Source organism: Mus pahari, chromosome 20 (genome assembly GCF_900095145.1).
Source record: "Mus pahari chromosome 20, PAHARI_EIJ_v1.1, whole genome shotgun sequence".
NCBI classification, from domain to species: domain Eukaryota; kingdom Metazoa; phylum Chordata; class Mammalia; order Rodentia; family Muridae; genus Mus; species Mus pahari.
The window spans coordinates 48,876,831-48,901,240 of NC_034609.1; the positions used below are offsets into that span (position 1 = coordinate 48,876,831).

The following is a 24,410-nucleotide window of genomic DNA, read 5'->3' on the forward strand; positions in this document are numbered from 1 at the left end:
ATGTTTCTCAAGTGTGTGTGTGTGTGTGTGTGTGTGTGTATGTGGTGGGTGTTTGTGTGTTTTGCATGTTTGTGTTCACATGTGTATGTATAGTGTGGGTGTTTCTATGTGTTTGCATATGTGTGTTCTCAAATGTGTAAATATTTGTGTTCATGTCTGTGTGTAGGGGTGTATGGTCATATGTGTGTGCATGGGGAAGACAGAGGTCAGCTTCAGGTGTCATTCCTCTGGTGGTGGTCTCCTTGTTTACTTGATATTTGTTTGTTTATTTTGCATGTATATTTGGTGGTGTGTATGTATGTATATCTATTTGTATGTAAAGCTGCACGCATGTCCAGGTGGGCATAAATGTGGGGTTCAGGTGAGATTCAAAATCTGGACCTCGTGCTGTATGTCAGATGCTTTAATCACTGAGTCAGTTTGTTTTCTGAGACAAGGTGGTTCACTGGCTCGGAGCCAGCCGATTCTTCTGGCCTGAAGCCCCAGGAACCCTCCATTCTATCTCCCTAGCTCAGGGGTTCTAGGCATGCACTACAATCAGCTTTGTGTGTAGGTTCTGTGCAGAAGCGCAGGCTGCTGTGATTGTGAGAAGTGCTGTATTGGCTGAGCTGAGCTGTCTCCCTAGCTTGTTGCTCAGGATTTTATGAGTTCATTTCATCTGTGAAGCTGCCAGTTAGAAGGTGCTTAGGAATGCAGAGGTGGGCAGGGAGAATTACACCAGCTAGACAATCCAGCACAAGTCTGAGAGCCAAGAGGACCTTGCTCTTCCAAGCCCTGTCAGTTCAAGGTCCCATCTTTTTGTAATTATTTAAAAGTATGTGTGTGTGTGTGTGTGTGTGTGTGTGTGTGTGTGTGTGTGTGCACGTGTATGCTCTGTGGAGGCGTGCATGCATGCCACGCTGCACATGTGGAGGTCAGAAGAGAGCAATTATGTGTAGTCACTTCTCTTTTTTGCTCTCACATGGGTTCCAGAGATTGAACTTGGGTGGTCAGGTCCACACAGCAATAGCCTTTAACCACCAAGACACCTCACCAGTCTGATATGCCATCTCTTATGATCACAGGAAGCCCAGTCTCCCTGCCCTACATTGTCCCAGACACTATGTTGAGAAATTTTTATTTTATTTTATTTTATTTTATTTTATTTTATTTTATTTTATTTTTTGAGACAGGGTTTCTCTGTGTAGCCCTGGCTGTCCTAGAACTCACTCTGTACACCAGGCTCTTAGTGTAGCTGTTAAGAATTCATCTCCTGTCTCGTGTCTATGTGAAAAGCGCAAGCCCGAGCCAGACTTGCTTAAGTGCTGCCCCCTTCCCCTCAGAGGACAGAGTGATGGAAAGTTTCTCTGTCCCTTTTCCCAGGGGGGCTGTGCCCTGGGAGGCTCGTCAGACACCTTCCCAGGAAGCTAGTAAGTAGATCAGGCCCAGCCGTGCAGTCGGAGGGGCTGCCCCAGGGAGGGCACATCTGTGAGCACGGAGCCCTTGAGGGTCCAGAACAGCGGCACCATGATTAAATGAATCTATTACAATTATTTTTTGCTTAGCACAGCAGTTTGTATTTGCGCATAAGCAAAACTAGTAATCAGACATCGAAGGCTTCCAAACCCAGCACTTTCTTGCTCTAATTGCGCCCCGGGCTCCAGCTCTCCTAATTCTTCCCCCATCTCTCTTGTTGTCTCCTTTCCCTCATGAATATCGTGAAGGCCAGCAAGACAGAAGGATGCTAGAAAGAAGTCTTGTGGGGGGTGGAGACCTGGGCTGTTTTTTTGCCCTTGGAGAAGCCAGGGCTCCTCACTGTCAGCTCTTTCTATCTCCTTTTGCGCCTTTCCACCGATCCTGAGAAAGAGCGGGTGTGTAGGACTTAATGCCCGGACTACCTGGGTTTAAGACGATAGGCTGGAATGTTCTAGACAAATATTCCAAGTCCCTATGTTCTCAAACAAGAATTGATGGGGGCACATGGATAGTGAGAGAAACTGAGACAGTCTGATAAGAAAAAAGGCAGAGGCTCAGCAGCACACGAGTCAGCAGCCTGGGACCCTTATGGGTAATCTGTAGGTGTGAACTTTTCTCCACACGTGCTGTTCCATGTGGAGGTTCCCAGCCTGGTTTATTTGATATGTTGTGGTGTGTGCGTGTGCATGTGTGCACATGAGTGTGTACATGTGTCTGTGCATGTGTGTGCATCTGCCTGTCTGTGCATGTTTGTGTGTGTGTGTGCACATGAGTATGTGCATGGGTGTATACATGTGTGTGCACACATGTGTGCATGTGTCTGTGCATACGAGTGTGCATAAGTGTGTACATGTGTATGCATGTGTGCACTGTGTGCATGTGTCTGTGCGTGCACATGAGTGTGTGCATGTGTGTATGTGTGTGTGTGTTTGCATGTTTGTGAGTGTGGAGGCCAGAAGAAAATGTGAGAATCATCTCTCAGGCACTGTCCACTGTTCCTAGTCTTTGTTTTGAGGTAGGGTCTCTCACTGGCCTGGAACTCACCAAGTAAGTGAGGCTGCCAGGTCGCTGAGCCCCAGAGCTGTCAGCCTCCCTCATTCTGTGATTCTAGGTATGCACACCATGCCCAACATTTCTGTGGTGTTTGGGGTTCCAGCTCAAGCCCTAATGCCTGCCCAGCAAGCACTCTAGCTACAGAACCACCTCCCCTCCCCCCTTAGATGCTAACTTGAACACATTCTCCACCCCAGTCTCCTGCCGTGGGAGTGCATCCTGACATACTCCAGCTCTGAACCCCCTCCTCTTCTGCTCCTGTAAAACACGGTCTCAGTGTCTACTTGAAACAACAGGCCCTCTGCCCCCAAATTACCTACATGGCTTCCCCCAAACAGGCCACCAGTGGTTTCCAGTCTCTTTCTGTCCTCCTCCACCTCCACCCTTCTGCCACATAGATTCAAGTCCCTATCATGAACCATATGGTGAACCTCCAAAGAGATTGAGGTATTTATTCCTGCATTCCCGGGGCTCCAGAGAATGAGGTTCAAAGATACAGAGCTCAAGGACAGCCAGAGCTGCATAAGAGGGCTTTGTTTCAAAACATCACACACACACACACACACACACACACAACCTAGAGTCACAAGCATGTGACTCCTGCCCAGCTACACCTGTTTCCCAATGTTTAGCCAACACAGGAATCAAGTCCTAACTTGGCAGCACTCCTGCTCAGACCTCAGGGTCCCCATTAAGATACCTCTCCCCTTTGCACCTCTAGATGCTTAGAACATAACTCCCCAAATCTTTGCACCTCCCAGTCACCATGAAGCCTGCGACACGTGTCCCAGCCTAAACGTCTGCACCCCTCAAAGCTTCTGTGGACCTCACATGCCTGACACCCTCCCTCCTCCTTAAAGCTCCAGGTCAGCACCTTCGCTTCCCAGTCATGAAGGCTGACTGGGCACCACTTCTGGAAGCTTCCTTGAGTAGGATGACCTCCTTGCTGGAGAGCCTTCCATCCTAGACTTAGCTGGCAGCACCACAAGGTACAGGCCTAGCTTGAGAGCCTGCACCTGAACCTAGTTCTCTCACATGCCGTTATGAGACCACGCAACAATTCAATTTTTTTCTCATGCCTCAGTTTCTTTTTATAAACTGAAGAACACAGCCAGCAAAGCTGCAAAGAAGAATGAGTGTTTAGAGCAGTTCCCGGCCCACGCATAGTGCCAGGGCTATGCTAACACCCACAATATCAGCCATGGATAACCCTGGGACCGAGCTTGACACCTAAAGAAACATCACTTCTTCTTGAGTGTGATGTATGTGTGTACATGTTTATGTGTGTGTGCATTTGTAAACACGTAGGTCAATGTCATGTGACCTCCTCAAATGCTCACTGTCTGACTTTTTGGACTAGGGTCTCACACTGAGCCTCGTGCTTACTGCGGGTCAGTGAGCCTTCCCACCACCTGAGCAGAAGTGCATACCCTGACACCCGGCTTTCATGTAGGTCCTAGGAATCTGAACTCAGATCTTCATGCTTATGGGGTAAGCTCTTTACCAGTTGAACCCTCTTCCCAGCCCACTCCCTGCTTTTTGAACCAAGTGTTTTGAACAAATTCTTTTGTAAAAGCCTGGACTCTATTTTTAAAAAGGCATTTTATTTTAAATATAAGAGTATCCACCCATACCCACGAAGTACAAGGAAATGTCATTTAGAGATTGCTGCGGAGACCTCGAACATGAACTGTGGTCCTCCATAGCAAGGCTGCAACACCATGGCTTGGTAGCAATTATTCAAACAATCACCACGAAACAGCCTCACCATTAATTTTAATTTCCTGAGTGGCAGAAGCATGTTCGTTGGACTAATGGTCTGTGGAATTTTGTGTTTAATATGCGAGGGGATGGCAGGGTTCTCTCAAGTCATGCATATAAACCCGCTCGCAAACGTTACTAGGTCAGAGTGATTCCTACAGATGTTCCAGAGCCAGTGGGGTGGTGTGCAAGGACTGTGACATCTTTGGCCTGCTTACGATCAAATATTCCTAGCCACCAAGTGTCCTCTCCACACAACTTACTGTGACCCCAGATCTGGGTGGACCAGGCAGATCCCAGAGCATCACAAGGGTTTTCTTGGTTTTCCAACTCTCATCAAGAGTTCAAAGTAGCCAAGAATGACCTTAAACTTTTCATCCTCCTGCCTCCTTCCTTAGTGCTAGGATTACAGCCATGTGCCATCATGCTTGACTTAACTGGTCCTGGAGATCAAACCCACGGCTTTGTGCAAGTTAGGTAAGCATGTTAGTGATCGAGACACATTCTTCTTCCTGTATTACATAGGTGTGTGTGTGTGTGTGTGTGTGTGTGTGTGTGTGTGAGTGTGTGTGTGTATGGTGTTGGCAAGTATACATCTGTGTGGTCAAAGGCCAGAGAAGAGAGTTGGGAGTCTTTCTGCAATTGCTCCCACCATTATATCTCGAAGCAAGGTCTCTCACAAGGCCAAGAGCTCACCAGTTCAGCTAAGCTGATCGGCCAATGAGATTCATCCATCTCTGCTCTCCCACAGCTAAGATTATATCATCCGCCAATGCACCCATGCAATGAGGGATTGAGTGATTCCTGAAAGCACTGCTGCCTGCAAACCCAGCACTGGAAGTCTCTAGCAAGCCTCTAGGACATACATTAAGAGAACGCATGATTACTACTTTTAAGAATCGTTACATACATGAGCATGGGAGATGCCCTCTACACACACACACACACACACACACACACACACACACACACACACACACACTTGGTCTTGCAGGCAGAACCTTTCTGGGGGATGCAGCTTCCCTTTGTCAGGACTGCTCCCTGTTTCTTTAAAGCTATGTTTGCTCCTCACTGCAGCAGCTCTGTGACATTTCTCTCTGCTTGGGGAGGAGTAGGACAGGCCAGGACTCCATCTCATCTTCCACAGGATGCCTGTTCCTCTGCCCATTGCCTCTGCCTCCCTCCATCTCCCCTTCTCCCCCCCCCCCCGCTCACTCCTTAGCTATTATCCTAGCTGATCACTCAAATGATAGTCCCAAACATTCCTTCAGTTGCAGAAAATAAGAAAGTTCCTACTTTGGGTCATTCTTAAATCTTAACCCATAGTTCACAAGGATCATGGGAGGTGGCTCACTTGAGAGAGTGGTTGTCTAGCAGTCATGAAGCTCTGGATTCCAGCCACAACATTATACAAAGTGAACGTGGCTGTGCACACCTATAACACCAACACTTAGGAGTGGATACAGGAAGATTGTGAGCACAAGGCTGTGATGTCAGCTTCTGTCAATTTGACACAAACCCACACATACCTGGTAAAAGGGTGTCTCAACTGACAAACTGTCCTTTTCAGATTGGCCTGTGGGAATGTCTATAGGCAATCTTTTTGATTAATGACTGACAGAGCAGGGTCCAGCCTACTGTGGACTGTGCCATCCCTCTGCAGGGAGACCTGGATTGGAGACTCAGTAGGCAGCATTCCTCTGTAACGGCTGCTTCAGTTTCTACCTTTGGCTTCCTTTGATGATGGATTATAAGAGGTAAATGAAATAAACCCTTTCTCCTCAGGTTGCTTTCGATCAGTATTTTATCACAGTAATTGAGAAACTAGAATACAAATTGGTATCAGGAGCGGGGATTGGTTGTGACAGACCCCACCATATGCCTTTTATGTCTAAGACATATAGGAGGAAGGTAGATGACTGTAGAGCTTTGGTTTGAAAAGGCATTGAGTGCTGAGATGTCCTGTCGTCGTGGGAACTTGGAAGATAATTCTTAGGGAAATGCAGACAATAGAGGACTGGTGTGTAAATTGTCAAAAGAATTTGAGAGTCTCTCACCAACTCTATCAGCACCATTAATATAATTTGAATAAAAATCTGTGGTGTCTGGTCATCTGCAGCTGAAGAATTGCTGCAATTAAAAAAAGACCAGCACCAGCAAGGTAAAACCTTTGCTTTATTAGGACAGTGGATGCTGTTTAGCTGGGTATGAAAAATCAGCTGTGGTGAGTAAGAGCCAGTTATTATTGAGGTAAAATCTGGGGAGTGTTTTCTCAGGGTCAACATTCAGAAGCTGTGATCTATAAAAGGCCAGGGATGACTCTCAAGCTAGTAGCCAAACATAGAAGGAAGAGTCATCTCCCATGTGGTTTGGGTTTTGAAGACCTAGGGGAGACATGGACAGTAGCTAAGGCTTAGCATGGTGAGACGCCAACAGTGAATCCAGCCTCAGTGACCGCAGAGGCTCCAGAATTAGGGGGTTCGTGGAAAGAAGCTGAAACTTGGCACCTCTGTGAGGATGAGGGTCATTAGATCCTCCTCTGAGGTTCTAGCTACCACTTCTCAGCGGCATGTGGACATGCCAAGTGTTGGATTACAAAGTAGGAAAAAGTCTGGTGAGCGATGTGAACCCCACAGGGCTATAGCTGTCTGTGAGTGAGACACGCTGTATTTCCAGTGGGGTAACTGCCTGTGTATCTCCCATGCTCCTCCGGTAAATGACCGAAATAAGTTCTTTGGTCCATCAAGCTGACCTTCAGTGGGATCCTGACTTTGATTTGTCTGTATCTTCTTTCCTTTCTGCTGAGAAGGAATTTTTTTCCCCTAAATTTCCCCAGGAAAAGTCAGGCAACATGAGACACACCCTCTCCATCTCTGAAAGTGGAGGAAACTTGCCTTGGTGAAGACAATGGATACCATGAAGAAATCCAGGAGGAAGCTCTCGGAGATGTCCTTGTAGTCAAAGTGGAAAAAGATGACCGTGAAACCCAAGTTGGCAAACTGGTGAACCGGGTTACAGAATGACGTCCTCAGCAGCTTCATGCCCGCGGTGATCATCAGAAAAATGTCCCAGCTGTGAAAGACAAGAGGCCTGGTCAACCTCATGTGATGTTACACACTAGGGTCCCCTGAGGTCAGATGATTCAAATGCCATGTGTAGTCCCAGAAGGCCTATGCAGAGGTCCCATACTGTCCACATCTGCAGACAGGGTGAAGTGCGCAGGCAGCTTGCCTCTGCGCTTCCCTGAAGAAGTTCTGCATTCCCCAACCCCTGCTCCCCCCCTGCAGCAAACTTGGGGCTTCCTCCCCCTCCCCGGCTGCCCCGAGAGAACTCAAGGAGCCACCAGTGCCAGCCTGAGTAAGACAGATGACAGCCTCCCTCGCCCCTGTGGCACCAAGGCTAGCACTCTCCCTGATAACCGGCTGGGCACTTCCCAGGTGCAGCCGGTGCCTGTCCTTGGAGAAAAGAGATTAGGGTCCCATGTTTGAATCACGGAAGGGAGGTGATTAGGGGTCACAGACAGTTATGGCTGGCCATAAAATAGTTGCTGATAACCCTATAAAGATAATCCTTGGGTCAGAAGAACCCCCTTCGCAGCCACGCCATTCCTCCCTACCAAATGGTATCGTGTCTGAATTATGACTTGCCTCTCACCCGCCTCCCCTCATCACCCTAAGCATTCAAAGAATCTTTAACTATGCTGTGTATAAGCGCCAAGCCTTCCAAGCTCCTGGTCGCACTCCTGTCCTGCACTGTGGGAAGGTTTGCGATCCGAGTCTGACTGGAAAATAAAAAGACTCTTAGGCACGACTGCATCGGACTCTGCAGCTCTCTAGCTTTCCTGGGTTTCCTGAAGAGTCAGGGCATAACAAGGGAGCGGGGCCTCAGAGAAAAGGGTGAGCAGCTGAGGTTTCGGGGTAAAAGCCTCGACAGGGACTTGGTCTGAGAGCTGAGATTCCTCGACCCATCTTCTTTGCCAGTGAAGACATGCGATGTCTGTCCCGGTTAGGTTTAACTGTCTACTGACCCAGCCTAGAGTCAGCGGAGAAGAGAGTCTCAGTTGAGGTGTTGATTGGATCAGTTTGGCCTGTGGGCATGTCTGTAGGGGATTATCTTCATTGTTAACTGAGGAAGGAGGGCCAAGCCTACCATGGACATATAAGGAAGCTAGTTAAGCAAGGACCTGGGAGACAGCCCACGAGCAGCAGTGTTCCTCCAGTGGTCTCTGCTTCAAGCTCTGGAGGAAACAGTCTAAGAACAGAGTCACAGGAGAGGAATTCTGAGTTCTTGTGAGAAAACTCCGAGAAAACAAGACAAGAGTCTTGTGACCTCAGTTTCTTTAGAAACATGGACTTTGTTCTCGGAATGTGTTTTGGTGCCCCTCTCAGGTGTATCGGAGAGGAGTGAATTTACTCCAGCCGTTGTTACTCATACGACTGTATGAAATAATATGTTTTTGCCATGTGCAGCTTGTCTTTGATTATACTTTATTCAGGTGACTCGACTTAACCTTTGGAGTATAAACTGTCTGATACTCCGGATAAAACTGGCTCTAGTGTGAGACTTTAGTCCGCCTCATCTTCAGGTTCCACTCTGGCTTCACACCACCAACTGGAGTGGGAGATAAAGCTCCCGCCATGACTTCCCTCGGCAATAGACCTGGAAGTGTAAGCTTAAGAAGTCCCTTCCTCTTCTAAGACGCTTTGGTCTGAACGGTTTATCACAGCCACAGAAAGGAGATGAGGGCGCTCTCCACCAAAAACTGTGGCAGAAAGTCCTGTTCTCCTCTTCAGTCACAGAGCGCCTTCAGGGCATATCTGAGGTCATGGGTGCCTCGTGAGGGCATTCCACAGAAAACTCTAGACTTACAAATCAGACGGTGTGCTGTCCCAGCTGGGGTCTGCTCCATCCGCACCTTGTCATGACAAGAGACCCTCTGAAGCAAGAGCATGCTAAGAGCTAACATTCTGCTCCAAGCACAGAGAGAAATGCGGAGGATTTGTTGTTATTGTGGTTTGGTTTGGTTTGGGTTTTGTTGTTGTTGTTTTGTTTTGTTTTGAGACAGGGTTTCTCTGTATAGCCCTGGATATCCTGGAACTCACGCTGCAGACCAGGCTGGCCTCGAACTAAGAAATCCGCCTTTCTCTGCCTCCCAAGTGCTGGGATCAAAGGCGTGCGCCACCACTGCCCGGCTCAGAGTTTTTATAAAGCTGTTTCATCTCCACACCTTACCTCCAATGTTTCTTATGTTTGCTGCTCCAGTGACCTTCTGGCCTCCTTTAAAGCCGATTCCCTAACTTCTCTCTCTCACAGATTTCCACTTGTAGATTCAGAACGAATTTTCATCTATGAAACTAATGGCTTAGCCTTATGTGGCTCATGCTTTGCAAGAACGCAGGTGACTTGATGGCAGGATGTCTCTGGTGCCCCACCTTTTACATGATGAGGCACCTAGATGCAGGAAGTGATACCAGGGCCATCTTCCCCCTCCCCCAAAGCATGCATGGGATTTGCTAAATGAAAATGATCTGGAGCAATTTGTGAAGCTTGAAGCACAGCGGTGAAGACCCTGGGATTTCCACTTCACGCTGAGCCCCTGTCATCAACTGCTCTTCTGCAGGGAGATGTTCTGACCCCCTGATGTTTATCTGTGGCACCACTGTGGGCCGATCAAACTTCATTTGCATCCCTGTCTAAGGAACACTTAGTGCCTACTCTGAATGGATCTGAGCTCAAAACCACCCTGGCTCCTCTCAATATTCACAGGGTGTGACATGGCTTCTGTGGGCTGTGCTTAGAGAAATCCCAATGGGTTCTGAAAACTCTGTGATCCAAATCAGTGTGAGAATAAGCCGTCGTCCACTTACTGGGTGCCAAGTCTCCTGTAGTTGCTTATGGAGAAGGCGTCAAGAGTGAGGGCGTTCAGGACTATGGCCGGGTACAAGAGATACTTTTCAAAACACTGAAGCCACACGTAGAGTCTCTCAAACCACATCAAGTGAGCAATATCTGAAAGAAATACAAAACCAGCTCTGAGTAGAGGCTCTTACAGACAAGTAGCAGGGGCTCTTCCCTTGCAGCCGGCTGTGCTGCGCTAGATCTGCCTTGCAGCCGGCTGTGCTGCACCAGATCTGCCTTGCAGCAAGGCTGTGTATGGGGCGCCAGGTCTCCCTGCTGGCTGCATCCCTCAGCCCAGAGTCTGCCCAGTCCACAGAGGACAGCGCACGGGTCAGCACCCGTGTTTTCAAGACAGCTGACTTCCTTGGATATGATTTATGAACGGTGAAACACAGTCATTGCTCATCCCATCACCCCCTCCCGCTTCTATTTGTTCTCACAATATTTTATTCTCTTGGTCACGAAACCCTTTCTCTCCACAGTAAATTCTCTGCAAGGAAGATGTATAAATGCCTCCCTACATATATATTTTTTATTGGCTAAAGACAATGATCTTTATCTGGGGGGTGGTAAGGAATAACAAAGGAAAACAAAAGATATGCCAGTCTCCACTAAGACAGGGGAAATCAAGGAAAACCCAGTTCATAAAGGATGATGGACACATGAGGAAGGAAAGTACCCTCCCCTCCCCCTCCCCCTCCCCCTCCCTCCTCTCTCCTCCTCTGTCTTCCCCTCCTCTGCCCTCCACTCCCTTCTCCTCTCTCCTCCTCTCCCCTTCCCTCCCTTTCCCTCCTCTGCCCTCCTCTCCTCTCCTTTGCCCTCCCCTTCCTTCCTCTCCCCTCCCCTTTCCTCTTTTGCCCTCCCTTCCCCTCCTCTCCTGTCCCTTCCCTGCCCTCCCCTTCCCTCCTCTGCCCACCCATTTCCTTTCTTCTCCTTTCCTGTTTTAATCTCTCTGAAGATCGGCTGTTTAAGTTTCTTCCCGTATAACTGTTTCCCCCCACATTTCTCCATCTATAAGAAATCAGCAGTGTCAGATTGAGGCCATCGTATCAAAAAACGATTCACTCGACCTGCTTCAGAGAACACATGGCAGAGTTCTATCAACATTCGTCACCAGTTCAGAGAAACATGACAACCTTAAAGGGAGAGACATCAAGCTGTGTCACCACAGTGCGTCATAGGAAACTGAGGAGCGCCAAGGCTGGAGAGAGTCGGGAACCATCTGTCCCGGGAAGGGTGTGCATGGCAGATTTTCAGAAACTTGTCATATTTGCTTTTAGAAAATGGTATTTTCCACTGTGTGGCAACAAGCGTGCTTTGAAAGGGAGAGTGGGGGAGGTGGGAATCTTCCCAGGGAGTCGAGAGGGCCTGGTTGCAGACCCTGATAAGAAAAGTGGGTGCTCGCGGCCTTCAGCTACTCATTGAAGAAACAGAAACCAAGAAAGGTCAATGAGAACCTAGCCAGAGATGGCTCTGAACTCACCACCAGAGCCTTGCCAAATATGTAAGAGTGGAATGACTTATTCAGTGAGCCCCAACCATCCAAGCTATGTGTGAATGTGTGTGTGTGTGTGCGTGTGCATACATGCACACATGTGCACCTGTGTCTGTGTAGCTCTGTCTACCTGTCTATGTACCTGTCTGTGTCTTTTATCTGTTCATGTTTGTGCCTATTTGTCTGTGTGCCTCTGTTGTACATGTTTGCATGTGTCTCTGTGTGTCTATGTGTCTGCATGTGTGGCTGTGTTTCTGTGTTATCCCTGTGTCTATGTGTCTATGCATGTGTCTGTGTGGGGGTGTGAAACCACAGTCCTCATTGCTGTTCTGAGCCATGTGTTTGTGATGTTAGAGTTTCAGGGAGACCCAGGGTTAATGTTTATTATGGTTTCGATGTGAAATGTCCCCACAGGCTCATGTGTTTACACACTTGGTCCCCATCTGGTGGTGCTGTTCTGGGAGGTTGCAGAACTTTTAGGGGTGTGGTAGCTAACCAGAAGTTGTCACTGTAGCTTGGATCTTGAAGGAGATGCCTACTCCTGGGCTTGGCCAGAGCTCCTTTCTTAAGCAGCAGGGATATAGTGACCCCGATGGTAGCTCCTGCACCCAGAGAGTGCCCGAGCTGCTTCAGCCTCCCCACCCTCCCCACCACCGTAGACCACAATCCTCTGTTCCTTCTTTACATTGTTTTTGCATGGTGACAGCTGTGAAGGAGTTCCGTGTCTCACTTATGCGGGAAAAAATTAACCTGAAGAACCAAATCCAAAATCAACAGACATCATCTGAGACCTACAGCTGAGGCTAGCCACCCACCTACCTCACTTAAACCCACTGGCTACCTTACACTTCTGTCAGTAGAGTGCCTTGATTTACAACTTTCTTTGTTCTTACTGTAAAATCCTCAAGAACATTTACCACCTTTGTGTATGCATTGAGGGGTACCCCAAGTCTGTTGGGCCATGGCCCCTTCTTGTGTTTGGCTCCAGAATAAGCTCTCTTTAAGATGAGAGTTGGTGGTTTATTTTTTTGTTGTTTTTGGTTTGTTCGTTTTTGAAACAGGGTCTTCTTATGTAGTAGCCCTGGCTGGCCCAGATCTTACTGTGTAGATCAGGGTGACCTTGAACTCACAGAGATCAGTCTCCCTATATCTCCTGAGCACTGGGAATTAAAGGCCCGAACCACCAAGGTGCTCTGACAACTGTGTTTATGCAAAATGTTTGCTATTATTTTATAGAACCCTAGACACACACACACAAATGTACAGTGAGGCAGGAGGGAGGGAAAGAAAGGGAAGGAGGAGGGGGAAGAGGGATAGAGGGAAGGGAGAGGGAGAGAGAGAAGGAGAGGGAGAGGGGGAGGAGAAGGGGAGGGGGAGGGGGAGAGATTGTTCTGGAACAGCAGAGTTGTAGTGGGTCTGAGACTCCCAGCTCCCAAGCTGTGAGGTCAGGGTCTGTTTACTTACCTTCTGATGGAAAATTAATTTCATTTTAATTCCTGCCTGTATCGGGATCCTGCCAACCTCAGTAATGTATTCTGATGCGATGCTTTGAGCTCTGGACCCATGGATCGCACCGTGAATGTTTATGTTGTGGGCAGACAGGGGCACATTGAAGTTGACCAGCAAAAGGGAAGGATGATTAAACAAAAGCCGGAGCCCGGAATTCTGAAGTTTTAACTTGATCCTTTCTTGTGAGGCAACCAGAGAAAGCTAATAAAAAGCTAAGCTAGCAAATGAGATGACACGATAAACGAGCGTCCTTGGTCCCCATACTGTCTCTGCAGTCATACACGGCACAGTTAAAAATGTGTGATCATATTTTATAACTGCCTCTTTGGAACATCCTCAATATGCAAAGAGACCATAAAAACACATTACCGGAGAATTGTTCTTTCTCTTTCCCTCGGAATATGAGGCCCCGCGAGCAACAGAATGCAAAATAATGATGCCATTTACAAGTTTATGGCTGCTCGCTGCAGTTCAAGGCTTTAAATTTTCTTAAAGGGTTTTCAGGTTGTGTTTTCGTTAGGTGCCCTGTGAGACTACAATGGTCTTCCCAATAATTAAAAATTAATCAGGAATCCTCAGGATGCTGCCAAGCTCTGTAAACCAATCTTCTGTTCTGACCAGGATCCAGCAGAGGCTGGAAGGATTGAGGCTTTCTGCTCTGGGCACTGAGGGGGTCACCCCTGAGGCATCGGGGGTGGGGAAACCCTACTGGTCAGGAGTTAGCACTGGGCTCCGACTGTTCTCTGCAGCTACTCCTGCTCTTTGTCCTTCTGGGCTGGAACTAAGGCTGTAAAGCCCTTCCAGGTGACACACATGCCACCCTTTCTCCATTCTCTATAAATAGGTTGTACTTCCAAAGTAGAAGATAACACATCAAGGGCTGCTTGGCCCTTGAACCCTGCTTAGGAGAATCTTGAAGTTCATGACCTTGACTTTCTCCATAACCTCATTCTGGTTCCGGGCTTCCTGTGTCTCATCCCATGCCTGGAGGTCTCTTCCTTTCCTTTGAGGCTGACTGACCTTCTCTTCAGGTCTGTTTAATGTCTCCTCTTCAGTGGGTGCTTCCTGCCCCCTCACATCTGAATCAAGACTCTTTGTTCCTTTCTTGACTGAGGACAGCCATAGATGTACCACACGGCACTTTGTCCTTCCTCTGTGATGGCCGCCCAGTGATAGGGAGGACATACAACCAGTTCCGTAACTAGTTAGGCACGTGACTAAGATGGCAACCTGGCAGATCAAAGTGGGGGGTAGGGGTATCCCTCCAGGGGACTGCCTGTCTGGTGCGGAATGGAAGCCAAGCTAGAACATAATGTTCTTCAGCCCTGTGATGTGTTATCTTCTACTTTGGAAGTGCACTCTGGACTGTCTCTGACACATGCTGGGTACTTTATATTTTTGATGGAGCAAGTATGACACCATGGGAAAAACATAAAATGCAAAAGAATATGAGGGAATGAGAAGTTTAAGTATATGGTATGTATGTGTGAGTGTGTATGTGTGTGTGTGTGTGTGTATAGAGAGAGGCTGGTTTGTGTGTCAACTTGACACAGGCTAGAGTTATCACAGAGAAAGGAGCTTCAGTTGGGGAAATACCTCTATGAGATCCAGCTGTAAGGCATTTTCTCAATTAGTGAGGGAGGGCCCACTGTGGGTGGTGTCATCCCTGGGCTGGGAGTTGGGTTCTATAAGAAAGCAAGCTGAGCAAGCCAGGGGAAGCAAGCCAGTAAGGAACATCCCTCCATGGTCTCTGCATCAGCTCCTGATTCCTGACCTGCTTGAGTTTCAGTCCTGACTTCATTCAGTGAGGAACAGCAGTGTGGAAATGTAAGCTGAATAAACCCTTTCCTCCCCAACTTGATTCTTGGTCATGATATTTGTGCAGGAATAGAAACCCTGACTAAGACATATGTACATATAAATACATACATACACACATATATATACATATTTATATACTGCACATATATATGTATAAACATGCATATATACATATAATTATATACCTACAATTATATACCATGTATATATTATATGTACACACATACACACACACACACACACACACACACACACACACGCACACACACACACACACAGGAGCATGTGAGTGCAGGTATATTCAGAGGCCAGAAAAGGTATCAGATCCCCTGGAGCAGAAATTGCAGGCAGTTGTGACCCACTGACACAGGTCCTCAGCAAGAGCAGTGTGCACTCTTAGCTAATGAGCGCCTCTCCAGCCCTAGGTTCACAGTTTTTGAGAAATGAAAAATATCCTTCATTCCTTGGGTAGCTCTTCATCTTAGGGTAATGATTAGAAAATTCTTTCTTCTCTCTCTCTCCTTCAGCCAGTACTGTTTTGGGAGGTACTGTACTGGCTGAGTTTTATGTCAACTTGAAATAAGCTAAAGGACCTCAGTTAAGAGAATGCTTCCAAGAGATATTGCTGTATCCACACCTGTAGGACATTCTCTCAGTCCGTAATTGATGGGGGAAGAGCCCAGCCTATTGTGCGGTGCCACCCCTGGGTTCTTTGTGGGGTAAGAAAGCAGGCTGAGTAAGCCATGAGGAGCAGGCCAGTAAGCAGCATCCTCCATGGCCTCTGCATCAGCTCCTGCCTCCAGATTCCTGACCCGCTTGAGTTCCTACCCTCTGCTTTTGATAATGAACTTGTTAAGTGAGACTCAGAGTGAAATAAAGCTTTTCCTCCCAGAGCTGCTTGTGGCCATGGTATTTCATCACAGCGACAGGAACCCTAAGACAACAGCCACATTTTTCTTTTTCCTTCCTCCCTCTGACCCTCCCTTCCTTCATTTTGACAACACTTCAAATTCTTTCTGAACCTAGAATTCATTTGATACAAAGTTGTTCTTTTAAATTTTCTGTCCACACCCTAGTGCTAACAGAATTATGTCCTTATTATTTGCATCTGTGTGGGGACAGTTCGGCACCTTCAGGAGGTGGGCCTTGCTTTAAGAAGAGGAGCACCAGCCTAGAATGGGCTTTTGGGGGTGCCACCAGATCCCTGGTTCCAGCTTTGCCATCTTTGTCCCAGTCCTCCATGATGGGAATAACCTCTGCCTCATTCTCTTGCCAGCATGAACTGGACTGTTCTGAGGGGCCATTCCTGCTGCGGAGGACTGAAAACCCTGGAACTATGAGCCCCTAAAACTTTTCCTCCCTCGGGCCCTCTCTCTCCTTCGGGTGCTTTCATCCTGACTATGGAGCAGTAAGCTGTCACCTCTGCTGCTCAGCACCGGTGGTACCTGACACAGGGAGATAAGGTCTCAAACAACCAGTGAAATGCCGCTTCCGTAAGACGACAGATAAGCAAATCAGATGCACCTAAGGCGCAGAACGAACGTTTGAGCGTTATCTAGAAGAATCAACAGTCTATACTAGAGGAGGCTGATTTTTCTTGGAAAGGAGGCATCAGAGAAGGGAGGGGCTGGGCTGACAGGAAGCTGCTGCCTCTCATTACGGTTTGTTCTATTTGATTGCCGCACTCTCAGTCACTCTGACAGACGTGAAAGATGCACGAGAGAAGGTGGCATCCCTCCGAGCCACGTCTGTCACAAGCAGAAACCAGTCAGTCTGCAACGGAGACCAGCTTCACCACAGTAGAGCAAGGTAGAGCTCACGGAAAACTACGAGTCTGGGACTTGTTACGGAATCACTAATAGTACTTTTTTTTTTTTTTTTTAAAGAAAAAATTGCTATTTAAATGAGATTCTCAATCGATGTGTTTTGCAATTTACATAATATAATTTACATAATATAATCCCCAGTCATTTATTCTAATGCATCAAAAATTAAAGTGCACACGTTTCCCCACCAAGCAGGCTTCTCAGCGTGTTCTTCCACCTGCCCTCTACCTCCCAAGGTCCCCACCCCCACTCCCCCACCCCCTCAAACCTCCCTTCCTTCTGTGACTTTACAGCACAATGGGCAAATTGTTCATTCAACCAACATTTACTGAATAGCATCCATGTACCAGATTCAACACTCCATTACGGAATCCCATGTATTTTCTAGTTTATCTGGAGGATATCCATCCGCAATGACTAATATTCACTGTCAACTTGATTCGAAGGGGACACAGGCCTGTGGGCATAGCTGTGGGGGAATGATGTAGATTATGCTAATTGAGGTGAGAGACCCACTTTAATTATGGATAACACCCTTCCATGGCCTGGGGCCTGGGCTGAAGGAAAAGGAGAAAGCCGATCACTGGCATTGATTTGTCTCTGCTTTCTGACCGTGGATGCCGTGAGAGCAGCCCCTGGAGGTCAGACCTTCCCTGATAAGATGAAGTGCTCCTTCAAACAGGGAACCCAAACAAACCTTCCCTCCTTAAGTTTCTTTGGTTAGGTATCTTTGCTGCAGAGAGAAGGAAGTAACATCCATCCTTTGCCTGCAGGTGTCACTGTTGCTTCGTTTGTCAGGGGACACTCCTGAGGGACCCTCCTGTCAACTGGACACTCCTGAGGGACCCTCCTGTTAACCGGACACTCCTGAGGGACTCTCACTTGAGGAATTGTCTCCAGTAGAGTGGCCTGTGGCTATGTCTGTGGGGACATTCTCTTGATGGATGACTGATGTGGGAGGCTGGGCAGCCCATGGTGGGCTGTGCCATCCCTGGGCAGGTATCCTAGTACTCTAAGAAAGCAGGCTGAGCAAGCCAGTTAGCAGCACTCTTCCACAGCCTTCGCTTCAGTTCCTGACCTGATTCCCCTCTGTGAAGGAGCGGGACCTGAAAGACATGACATGAAATAAACCCTTTCCTTCCCGACTTGCTTTGTGCCCTGGTGTTTACCACAGTAGAAGGAATCAAAGCAGGACAGAACTTTCCTCCACAAGTCATCTATGGAATGGGCCATTATCAAGGCACTGCTCCAGTCTATCCCCTTCAGGTCGGTAAAATGGCAATACTTTGAGCTCAAACAGCACAGCATGGAATCACTGAGAATGTTAAAAATCACACCAGCTTGCCCTGTGGCCCTACATCTCCTTCAGGGAGGAGCTGTGGGAACCGAAGCGTGGGTTGTGAGTGTTCATTTCTTCTCCAAAGGTAAAGGTTTCAGACACAGTTCTCACCCGTTGCCCCTTCTCCATCTCGTACTCTTTGCAATCCAGGCAGCTTCTGGCCCCAGCCAGAGCCATCCCCTGCCTGCCACAGGCTCTCCTTGCTGGATGTGCCACCACTGACCCATCCACCTCTTCCTTCCCTCTTCTCATTACTTTTCCTGACCTCCCCTGTCACCTTAGGCCACTTAAGGCACTAAATCCAGAGCCTCCTGGAGTCCTTCGGTGCCTCCGCCCACCTGGTGCACGACTGAATGCTTGGTAACCAACAGGTCACAGTGAGCTGACAGTGTGCACCCAGCAGCTCTAAGCTCTGGGCAATTTCAATGCCTTCGTATTTACTGGGAATTCATTTTAAATGTCTGAAAAATAGGAGCAGGTCATTCGCTCTCCCATCTGTTCACGCATGGGGCAGGAAACTGCAGGGCAAAGGTACTTACAGAGTTGGACCCAGTTTACACTTCTAAATTTTGTTTTTATTTAGAGGCAAAGGTCATGTTGCCCAGGCCATCCTCAAACATATTATGTAGCTAAGGATGACCCTGAACTTCTGATCTTCCTATATCCACTTCCCAAGTGCTGGGATTTCAGGCATGTGCAACCCACCCAGTTTACACAGTTCAAGGGATTAAACCAATAGAGTTTTTTGTTTGTTTGTTTGTTTATTGCATACTTGGCATGAATTCCACACAACAGAGCCTCATCCCCACCTTCCAGAAGAAATGTATTTTTTATCTGAAGCTCTGAGGTTGCCATCTGCACCAGGCTAATTCTCCCATGGGAGTTGCTACATCAACCTGCGCAGACATGGCTGCTGTCTACACAAAGCTCGTTCACAGAAACTCAAGAATCCAGAGCCTGGTAATTGATGTTTGAGTATGAAGTGGTTCTCTCCTTAGTGACCAGCCACTCTAAACCAGAATGGTAACCTTCAAGTAAGAGCAACGGATGCTAATTTCCCTATGAAATCAGTAAGCAGTGACTCTTCTAACAGAACTGTCTTTCCTATTCCACCTGAGCAACCTGTTTTGTGCAACGCCTAGACTCCATCTTTGTAACTATGGGCAAACACCCAGCGAACCCTGCTTCCTTTGAAGTGTGAGGCACCATGGCACCAATCACACTCACGGAGCTGTGCCAGAGTGCCACCCAAAGCGCGCCCACTGCATTGCTGTCCCTCCTGAGACTGCGACACTGACCTCTTGCCTCCCGCTGCTGGTACTCCTTGCTCCTGAGCACAGGGTGTGAGATCCACATCCAGGGGTGGTGCTTCCGGAGCTGAGGGAGCAGGTGGTGGGTGATGAGCCCCACGGTGCCCGCCAGGGCAAAGAGCACGATGCTGAGAAAAGGCTGCAGAGGAGGGAGAGGTCAAAAGTCAACGGAGACACACTCTTGAGTGAGTGATGCAGGCATCTGCCATCAGGCCTTCCCTCCCACATTTTTTTCTTTTTGGCCTGTGCATGTTATGTATGTACAAGTGTGCATAGACATGTATGCATGAGAAGGTCAGAGGATAATCATGGATGTCATTCCTCGGGGGCCATTCGTCATCTCGGTTTTCTGAGACAGTCTCTCACGGGCCTGGGATTCACTAAGTAATCTGGGCTGGCTGGAAGGCTGGTAAGGTGTGGGGAGCGAGTGTGCCAAGCCCCGTGGTCCCTGTTTGTCAAGAGCCTGAGCCTGAACTCTATGTGGGGAGCGGGTAAGCCCCGTGTTCCCTGGCTGCAAGAACCTGAGCCTGCTGAGCCTGTGCGGACGATCCTGTACTGTATGGACGATCCTGTGCTGTGCTGCCTGCTGAGTTACTGGACAATCACCGAGCGCCCTGGCTGAATTCTGACCGGATCCAGGAGATGGGGGNGNNGGNNGNGGGATCNGGTCAGAGGACTGAAAACAGGATGCACCCCGGGCAGGGGGGAGAATGTTGTTGTGAAGGAGCTCAGAGGACTGAGAACAGCAGGATGCACCCTGGAGGGAGGGGGGAGAATGCTGTGGGAAAAGGCTGTAAACAATTCAGTGGGGAACAAGCAGTTGAAGAGTCCAGTTGGGGTTAGTTGGAGCTGAGAGAGGGTTAGGGAAAGCTGTTTGTGAGAGGGAGAGAAAAAAGCTGTTCAGAGAGAGATAAAGAAGAAATCTGTTCGGAACCTTCCTTGGTGTTTGTGTCGTTTCTCCCCGTCTCTGCCAGTCGGAGTTTGGGGTCTGCGGCAGTAAGGCAACCAAGGTACTGACGGAGCCTGCCCCCACCCTCTTCCCTCTCAATGGAAGACCTATGTGCTGAGAGATGCTAGGAACAGGGTGAGGAAGTGACCCCTGGAAGAGACTGTGAGAATTCTGCCCCCTGTATCATACCCTAAGACTTTTTTTTTTTCAGAGGTCGAGAACAGTACACTCAGTTGATAGAACAGTCCAGGGAAGATGTGGCCGTGGATGTCCCATGTTTATGACGAGGCAGCAATATTCTGTAAGAACTGTAGGGCAGGGTCCTGGGTAGTCTTTGCTTAGCTTGTTCTCAGTTTAAAAAAAAAAAAATATATATATATATATATATATATATATATATATATATGGAGATATATATATATATATATATATATATACACACACACATATCTCCAAATGGTCTTTGTCTTTGTGTCACTGTGGCTCAGCCCAGATACAGTGACTTCTCTCTCTACTGATGGAGGTCTGGTGTCTGTTCCCAGCCTGTCACAATGACAACTGTTCGCGATTACAAGTTGTCCTATCGCTGTTAGAGACAAAACGACTCTCCAGGGAGAGGAGATGACACACAGGGAGGTGGCCTGAGTCTCCTCGTGGACATAGTTCTCGTGTGTGTGTGTGTGTGTGTGTGTGTGTGTGTGTTCCTTGACCCTCTCCCCTGGCTCCTCTACCCTCTGTGCCCTCATTGCATGCCTAGCCCCCAGCAAGAGAACAGCAAGGGAGAGCAGAGCCTTGGGGCCACTTACCCGTAAGGACAGGAAGACAGTGCTGGCACTGACCGCAAAGGACAGCACAGCGGCGGCTGAGCAGATGACAAGGTCTGATCTCAGGACATCCTTCTAGAAAGAGAAGACTGGCTGTGAGGTCAGCTCTGCATGGCTTCCTCACAGGCGCTTGCCAGGTGAGACAGCGGCAGGACACTATCACTCCACACTGCTCTTCCATATGTCAGACCCATGCCCCCTGGAGCACCCCAAAGGTACTGTCCACTAGCTTAGTCACTAGCTCCTGCTGGGGATGTCTCAGGAAGAGGGAGGCAGGTATGGTGCTAGTAGATTAACATACATGCACTACCATGGAATGAACAAACATGACTATACATAAGAGGCCTAAGGTTCCTTCCCACAAACTCAGATGGGATACAGAGTCCCCACAGACCTCCCAAAGCCCCCTAACTCATAGAGTCTCACAAAGCAGGGCTGATGCTAACAGTCTCTACGAGGTCCCAGGTGGCCTTGGGGGTCAACATACAAACTGGAGACCCCAGACAGAAGCCTTGCACACATTTATACTTTGGACCGCGCTGTACAGTTCCACACAACTATCAGATCCATAAACAAACAGACAAACAAACCAAACAACCAACTATGGCTTTCCAGCTACTTCAGTACACACAGTTTGGGACTGTAGGTTGAGTGTCACCCACCTGACTTTTTTTCATTGATTTTAAAATGGAAATAATATGTTGTTTCTTCCCTGTCATGCTGCTAGCTGTATGCCTGTGTTAACATGTAAAGCTGGACAGATGGTGGGAACAATGAAAAGCATATGAACACCAACCCTGTGTGGTGGGTGTGACCATGGGTGTGGAGGAGTGGGTGGTTCAGGAAGACCACGATCCCCACACCTTCTCCTGTCATACACCCGATGTACCTGTTCTGAACTCTCTTGTAAGTCAGAGTACCATGAGCATGGGAAGAATTAAAGGGATAACACACTACCCAATTCTTTCACTATGACCGAAAGCAAAGCTAGGCTAGGGCAACTTGGCCTCACACCATCGGGGAAAGTAAAGAAGGAACTGAAGCAATGATGTTAAGCAGAAACCATGAGAAACATTGTTGCTAACTCACTTTCAATCTTATGCTTAGCTAGCTTTCTTGTACAGTCCCAGCCCACCTGCCTAGGGAATGTTGCTGCCTACAGTGGGCCAAACCCTCCTGTGCTGATTAACAAGGCAATTCCCAAAGACAGATTCACAGGCCAATGTTATCTAGGCAAGTCCTCAATCTACACTCCCTTCTCCCTTCTGGGCTGGGTCAGATCGATGATTAAAGCTAGCTAGGACAATGATTTGAGATTTGACTTATCTTAGCGTTGTCTCTAGCCAAGGGAAATCTGATTTGGAAGCTTAGAGGAATCTGTCTAGGCCCTGTTGTCACTCCTCACACTTGCAAAGCACCAGACCTCCCTGAGGGCGAGTCTGCCATTGATAGCATTTTCTGGCTGTAAAGATGGTTAACTTCTTCCTGTTTTTCTCTGGCATGAGTTTAGGACATTCAAAATCACTAAATAGTTGTCCACAGGGAAGACTAATGCTTTAACCAAGTAATGTGATTTAAAACTGTGTCATATTTAATCGACCAATTTTCCTGTTTGAAGGGTAAAGAGGTAAACAGACTATTAGCTGGAGTGTGGGGCAGATAATTCTGGAGGGCTGCCATTCTCCTACTCTTAGAAAAGGGCAAAAGAGTGAAAATTACTTCAATTCTGTTAACAAGCTGGATAGCATGTTAGAGCAATTCTTTTAACTAACCAATTACTTAATTAGAGGCAGGCTCTCCTATTCCAGGCTGGATTTGAACTTGCTCTATGGTTGAGGATGATCTTGAACCCCTCTCTGCCTTACACATTCTGAGACCACAGACATACATACCACCGTACCTGGTTTACACAGCACCAGGGATGGACTTGGGGCTTTGTGTGTGCTAGGCAAGCACTCTACCCACTGAGCCTCAGCCCAGCCTGGCGCTGCGCATGGTTCTCCAGATGTGAGTGCACCTTCTACGAAACACAAATCACTACACGGACTTTCTCTGATTGCAAACTGCTCTCTCCACCCATTTCCTTTCCATGATCCAAGTTTTACACAGCACTGCTGAGGTATAATTGATATATTTAAAATGCAAAGTCTGATGGGATTTTAGGATTTATTTTTATACCTGGTGCCTGTGCAGGCCAGAAGACAACCAAGGTCCTCTGGGACTGGTGTTATGGACAGATAGCTGTAAGCAGCCACGTGGGAGCTGGGAATTTAACCTAGCTTCTCTGCTAGAGCAGCCAGTGCTCTTAATCATTCATCTACCTCTCCAGTTGCAGGATGATGAGTTTTGACACACACCTACCTCTGGAAGACGGTCACCACTGATTGATAATTTAATGATTAAAATGTAAATTAGCGTATTTATCGGCTCTGGGGTTTCCTTTCTGGTGTTTGCCTACTCTATCCCTCTCTTCACACTGATCTGCTCCGTGTTTTTACTCTGACCTCATTTTCGTAATGCTATATACATAAAATCATATAGTAGGTGCTTTTACTTTTCGGTCTGGCTTCTTTTGGTTCAGTCTTAGTCACTGTTCTATTGCTGTGAAGAGACACCATGACCCAGGCAGCTCTTATAAAGAGGATGCTGGCTTACAGTTTTAAAGAGCTAGTACATGGTCCTCATGTTGGGAAGCAGACGGGCATGGTGCTGGAGCAGTATACTGCGCAAAGGATTTGTATCCTTATCCACAGGCAGCAGGCAGCAAGAAATACGGCCTTTTGAAACCTCAGTGCCTACCTGAAGTGACACACACCCTCCAGCAATGCCATACCTCCTAATTCTTTCCAAACAGTTCATCAACTGGGGACCAAGTCTTCAAATATATAAAGCTATGGGGCAATTTTTATTTGTGTTTTAAGAATTATTTCTTTGTTTTATATTTATGAGTACACTGTAGCTGTCTTCAGACACACCAGAAGAGGGCATTGGATACAGATGGTTATGAGCCACCATGTGGTTGCTGGAAATTGAACTCAGGACCTCTGGAAGAGCAGTCAGTACTCTTAACCACTGAGCCATCTCTCCAGCCCTAGGGTCATTTTTATTAAACCACCACATACAGTATAATTCTTCTGGTATTTGTTCCAGGTTATCATCTACCAGACTTA

At 47.8% G+C, this 24,410-nt stretch overlaps 1 protein-coding gene across 3 annotated transcripts in view; it reads right to left on the minus strand.

The window, feature by feature from the left end:
* The window catches only part of Pcnx2 (pecanex 2), a 144,075-nt gene that overhangs the window by 50,075 nt on the left and 69,590 nt on the right, over window positions 1–24,410 (minus strand). For 2 of the 3 annotated variants that reach the window (XM_029532669.1, XM_029532670.1), the window contains exons 18-21: window positions 21,223–21,315; window positions 19,456–19,606; window positions 10,137–10,278; window positions 7,164–7,359 (exon numbers count right to left, since the gene is read on the minus strand). In XM_029532669.1, coding sequence (XP_029388529.1) covers window positions 7,164–7,359; window positions 10,137–10,278; window positions 19,456–19,606; window positions 21,223–21,315 — 582 coding nt within the window. The remainder of the gene's footprint in view (window positions 1–7,163; window positions 7,360–10,136; window positions 10,279–19,455; window positions 19,607–21,222; window positions 21,316–24,410) is intronic. The other variant, XM_021220388.1, reaches the window with a different exon arrangement.